The 6000-nt window shown below is 50.5% G+C and overlaps 1 protein-coding gene across 1 annotated transcript in view; it reads right to left on the bottom strand.

Annotated features, from left to right (window-relative positions):
• INPP5D (inositol polyphosphate-5-phosphatase D) overlaps positions 1–6000 on the bottom strand; it is a 131123-nt gene that overhangs the window by 14313 nt on the left and 110810 nt on the right. The window contains exons 19-21 of the mRNA XM_027118170.1: positions 4841–4930; positions 2281–2394; positions 867–949 (exon numbers count right to left, since the gene is read on the bottom strand). Of these exons, the coding sequence (XP_026973971.1) occupies positions 867–949; positions 2281–2394; positions 4841–4930 (287 nt within the window). The remainder of the gene's footprint in view (positions 1–866; positions 950–2280; positions 2395–4840; positions 4931–6000) is intronic.

Raw genomic sequence — 6000 nt, forward strand, 5'->3', positions numbered from 1 at the left:
AAACATGCCTCACCCCCCTGCCTCCCTGCCCTTCCTCTGCCCACCCCAGGTCCAAGGGGGATGGGGCCGGGCCGATACACAGACTCTGGTGGGACCAGGAGCCAGGTCTGAACGCACCCCACTCCCTGCCCCCCAGCAGGGTACAGCCCTCTCCTCGGCCCCCTCCCGGGGTGGCGCTGCATTGAAGGGGGCACCATGGGGCCTGCCCTCCATCTGGGCAGGAGGAGGCCTGTGTCCACCTGCAGCGGAGCCCCTCGCGTGGGCCTGGACTGTCCTGTGGGTTGTTGGAGGGTGACTCCGCGAGGGACAGACACACATCCTGGATTCACTCCTACATGCTGGCTACAGCTTGTGACCTTCTCACACCTTAAGCCTTCCTCGTGCAGACCCCAACACAGTAAGGCCTAATGAAAAGGTCCCAGGCTGCCCCTTTCCTTTCCATCCACAGATACCAAGACACCCCTTGTGCAGGCCTCTGGGTGCATGCTGACTGACAGGATGGACTCTATCTCCATTCAGAAAGTTCCAGAACATCACTGCAGCCACGTGACCATGAACAAGCCTCTCTGGGATCTGCTTCCGGGCCTTCCTCTGTAAAGTCACCTGGTCAGATGAGGCACCCTCCAGATCCCATCCACATCCATCAGGGGAATCGAAATTCATTTAGGAATATTGGGGCCACTAGGCTCAGGCCCATGTTTAACCACTGCTGGGAAGGGTGTCATAAGCTGCCTTGAAAGAGAGGCAGCCTCTCTTGCATTTGGCCCGTGGAATTCCCACCCGCTCTGGTCAGGCCCGGCCAGAGCTCCGCCACTGGCCAGCAACGCTGGCTGACGAACGTAAAATCCTCCCTGTTCTTGAATTACCTTTGGAAGGGTCTCGCCAAACTTCACTACCAACTCCCCTTCACTTCCTTCTTCATTTTCTCCTTCCTGACTCTTGACGAAACCTGTCCGAGGATAAGAAGGCTGGCTTTCAGAAAACAGCACAAGAACCGGACAGAGAAGACTCCTTGGGTTGTCCCACCAGGACCAGTGAAGAGACCCTCCTTCCTCTTGTATCTGCAGGGGCCGCAGCACCGTCTAGGAGTCAGGCTTGCTGGGGATTTTGCTTTGGTGCACGGGATGGTCATTTGCCAACAGGGTCTAATTATTTTTAGGAGACTCAGAGATTCCCCTCCTTTTTGGCTCCACTTTGCAACAAACCAGGCAACAAAGAAATCATCACATCACAGGCAAGGAGATTAGGAAACATGATGGTTCCTCCCACTCAGGATAGCAGCCTTTTGAAATGCTAATTTAAGCTTCCTAATATGCTGTTTCCATAGAAATGTATGCAAATGCCTTGATATTTTATTAAAAACACCCGCACAAAAATCCTCATCATTTTTGGAAGTGCTCTGCCCTTGCTGGGTGAACTGGGACCTGGAGACTTCCTGGAGAAGGCGGATCTGTCACCAGCCCAGGCTGGGTCTGAGGAGGAAAGAGGGCGGGGCAACACTGCAGCTGGTGGCACAGGTGGTCCTGTTCCCAATTTCTGGAAGCATCTGTCATCCCGTGACAAAATGCCTCCTTCTGTGGTGTTGGTTTGCCAGCCTCTCCCCCCACCCCCCAGCCCCCAACCATCTCAGCAAGGAGAGCTAGAAACCACACAGGTGCCCTCACCGTGGGACAGCTTTAGACAATATGCCTAGAAATGTCACCTAGAAAGGGTGTTTCCTAAACAGTTTGTGTGAACTGCCGCTGGCTGTTGGGCGGCCGTCCATCTCTAGTTTGCTTTTGGATGCTCAGACCACCTGAGAAAGATGCCTGTGATGTAGCAAAGAGCAGAGGACCCCGGGCAAGAACAAGCGATTACCAGCAGCCGCTGTGGCCCCAGCGCTGGCTTCCACAAGCTCTGGACCTTTGCGCAAGACCCTCTGGTTGAGTTGGAGCCCCGGCTTGGAGGACCCTCGAGTGGGCTAAACTCTGCCCGGAGGGGCAAGGAGAGGGTCCAGCTGCCCAGCTGTCTACAAGGGGCCGAGGGGTCTGTGCACCAGTGACTGACCCGTTCCTGGGGCTGGAGCAGCAGTATCGTGGGATACTGGGGGCCCCTGTAGTAACTGGGTGTCTCCTTGTACCGTCCACCTGCAGCCCCACTCTGTGACCTCCCCCCCCCACCCCCCGCTTTGAGGCTGATCCGTAGTCTTTCCCAGAGAGCGGAGAAAGGCACCATCAATGACAAGGCTTTTGTGGAAGAGCCGTGCCTGTCCCCCTAAGAGGCATTTCAGCAAGCACGTACTCTCCAAGCAGCTCGAGTGGAACTCCAGGTAGAATTTGGTCTGGGATTTGGTCTTCAGTGTGGCGTAGCACCTGAGAAACTCAATCTGCCCTTGGCTGTCGACAGTCCCGGGGCCTGGAACAGGTGAGAACAGAGATTCGGTTCCACAACGTGTCTGGAGATGGAGTGTTTCAAACCAGCCCCCGGACACCGAGCTCCTTCCTAGGGTCCAGGGAAGTTGAGAGTCTAAGTGGAAGGAGAGGTTTCTCCTGAAATCCCACCACCCACACCAAGCATCCCCGATGATGGTAACAGCCTCTCTGACGAATCAAAGCTGGTGCAGAGCAGAGCGGGAAGAGTTCTACGCTCAGCTTTGCCACTAAAGCTGTGTGGCCTTGGGCAGCGCCCTTAATGCCTCAGCCTCCCCATGGGTTCTTGCAAAGAGAGCTTGTGTACTGACTGCTCAGGCGCCTGACACCCAAATCTGTCTCATTTCTTTTTTTTTTTTTGCCCATTTTTATTTATTTTTTTACATCTTTATTGGAGTATAATTGCTTTACAATGGTGTGTTAGTTTCCGCTTTATAACAAAGTGAGTCAGTAATACGTATACGTATGTTCCCATATAATCTGTCTCATTTCTAAGTTCATGTAGTGAGGGATGCCTGTCCCCCTTCCTCGGGCAAAGTTACCCCTGCTGCTTACTCTGAGCTCCTTCTGTTTACCTGTACCCAGGTAACTTGCAGGTATGCTCTTCATTTAGATGATGCTTTTTCAAGTGTCCTTAGGCTGGCTTTGAACAGTGTTCTGTCCCTCCATATAAATTCTGAGCCACCAGAGAGCAGGGACACACATTCCCTTCCTCTATCCCTCCCATCCTTCCTGCTTTCCTTTCTTTTTCTTCTTCCCTTTATTGAAGACAAACTGACAAATATAATTGTGTATACTTAAAGTGTACAACGCGATGACTTGGTATACATATACACTCCGAAATGATTATCAAGATCAAGATAACTAACACATCCGTCACCTCACATAATTAACTGTGTGGTAAGAACGCTTAGGATCTACTCAGCAGATTTTAAGTGTACAATGCTGTATCATTACCTATGGTCACACCAAGCTGAATTTTAGATCCCTGGAAATTACTCATATTATAACTGGAAATTTGTACCCTTTGACTTACATCTCCTCCCCGCAACCCCACCAGCTCCTGGCAACCATCATTGTACTCTCTGAATGAAGCTGGCTTTTTTTTTTTTTTAAAAAAGATTCCACGTATAAGTGATACTATATATGTATCTTGTACTTGTTTTTCTGTCTGGCTTATTTCACTTAGGCTTCCTTTCTTTTTTTAACTCCCCAGCACCAAGGCCAGGCTCTGCTTGGGTAGACGTTCAACCAACGCTCAATCCCGGTAATCGGTGTTTGTGAGCATCTGCTGTGTGCCGAGTCCCAGTGGAGGGAGGGCAAGGCTCACCCTGGGGATGTGATGAGGGTCCTCATCAAGGGTGTGACGCATAGGCTGCCCCACCAGCGCTGTAGGAAATCAGAGACAGGAGAGATGGGTGGGGATTGGAGAAGAGGTGGAAGGTTCTGGAAAGGCACAGTGACCAGAGCTAGGAAAGAGGCAGGATGGTGGGTCAAGGCTTGAGTGGAGAGTGGAGGTCACACTGCTGGGGCCATGGATGTTAGACCCAACAGCCTGTGGGCAAGAGTGTCCCAGAAGACAGGGTTCCAGCCTCACCTACACCCCTCAGGGCACCAAGGACACAGAGGAATACAGGCTTTTCCAACCTGTATTGGGCCCTGCGCTCAGCCCTCCTAAATGATGTCTGCTGACCACGGAAGTGGGGGGTGGGCAGAGGAGGTGACAACATGGCTCCCCGGTCACCCAGACCCAGGGCTGGACATGCCACAGACAACACCCAGACCCCTGCCGGGACAAGGCTGGCCTGGCTACCAGGGCTGAGCTGGATTGCTTGAAAAATTACCTGCAAATCTATAGAGTATTATTAACTCTGATGTTTCCCCAAACTCAGTCACCCGCATCCTATCTTCACAATTTTTACCGCCTACCACGCACATGCACTAAGATTGACTTAACGTTTTCTTTAAATAGACTCGCTTTTAAAACTTAAATAATTGTATTTAAATAAAAAGGTATATCATAAGACTAAATGGAAAACCAGTGTTTCTTGCCTTACACAGAAGAGTCATATTTAAAACATATTAAAATAAATGCCTTACTAAGAAATGTTCATCCATGTCCCACCCGGAATTGTCTTTGGTGGCACATGTGCCACAACCTTGGAAAACACTCATTTCCCCAACTTTAAAGACTGTATTAACACTGAAGCTTAAAAAAAGCTGGCATATTTGCCAAAGACAGCAAGAACATGCTCTGGACTGAAATCATGATGTGGTTTGGATGTGAAGGGACCCGATGGATGGACTGTGGACTTGCCTGGAAGGATAAGCCTTTATCTAACACAGACGACTGATTGCTGCAACCAGAAGATGAGCACCCAGGCCTTCTGTCCGCATGGAGAACAGAGGGATGGACACCACCCACCGCTTACCGTTCTTGGAGACAAACTGGGAGGTGACTCCTGCCTCAAATGTGGCAAAAACAGGGCTATGGTCACTTGTCATGATGTCACTGGTGCTGCCTGCAGGGGAGGGAAGGAATTTCTGAGCAGGGAAGGAGAAACCCTTCTGGTCAAGCCAAGGATGGCAAACGCATGGCAGAAATCAACTTGCACTTATGGAAGCCTCCAGAAGTGTCATGGTTTTGTACCTGTTGCTCCATTGACCTTCCATAACCACGCTTGGAAGTAGTGAAAGAGTGGGACCCTGTCTCCTCCATGGCTAATTGTGGCTGTAGTAGTTTTTCCTAAAGACTTGTGAGTTTTTAAATATATAGATCACTGTGCGTATGAACTGTGGAGCTTTTTCTGGTCTCAGCATTTTGTTGTATTGATGAAGCACTCACAGCCCAGAGTGGGATGGGGATTCAGGGTCACTGAGCCCATCAGTGAGAAGTGGCACCTTCCACTGAAGGTGCCATTTCAGGAGAGAGTAGAAGGTGATAAAGGGCAGACGCTGAGTGCAGACGATGTTTTTAAGGAGCTTGGCGCTTAGATGAGAAGGGAAGGCAGCAGAGCATGTTTGGAAGGGTTAAGAGAAAGAGCAGAGGTCTAGGAATCCTGAGTCCCATGTGCTTTTGATATGTCATGTGGAAATGTCTGGCTGGGTACTCAGGGCTGGAGATCTATCTTCAGATTTGGAGTCATGACGTTAGGTGGAAGCAGAGGCCTCGAGGACGTTTTGGCCCCGCCGGGAAGACATGAAGGATGACGAGAGATGAGGATGAAACTCCAGGACACACCCAGCATCAGTGGGCAAAGGAGACACAGCACAGGAGACCGAGAAGGCAATAAACATATATAAGTCCTTCCCAATAAAGCCTTTACAAATCGGCAAAGAAAAAATAAACATACCACTCCTCTACCAACCAAAGGATGTGGGCAGAAAATTCACAAGAGAAATATAGATGGCCAATAAACAGGAAAAAATAATTGCTCGCTTGCAAACAACCGTCAAAAGACAACTTAAAACAACAGTGAGATGGATGGAGAAAGAGAATGAGAAGAAGAAAGACAGTGGGATGCTGGGACTGGGGACAGTGGGATGCTGGGACTGGGGACAGTGGAGGTGCTGGGACTGGGGACAGTGGAGG

Source organism: Aethalodelphis obliquidens, unplaced genomic scaffold (genome assembly GCF_003676395.1).
Source record: "Aethalodelphis obliquidens isolate GAN/ISIS:26980383/991018 unplaced genomic scaffold, ASM367639v1 scaffold2, whole genome shotgun sequence".
Taxonomy (NCBI): domain Eukaryota; kingdom Metazoa; phylum Chordata; class Mammalia; order Artiodactyla; family Delphinidae; genus Aethalodelphis; species Aethalodelphis obliquidens.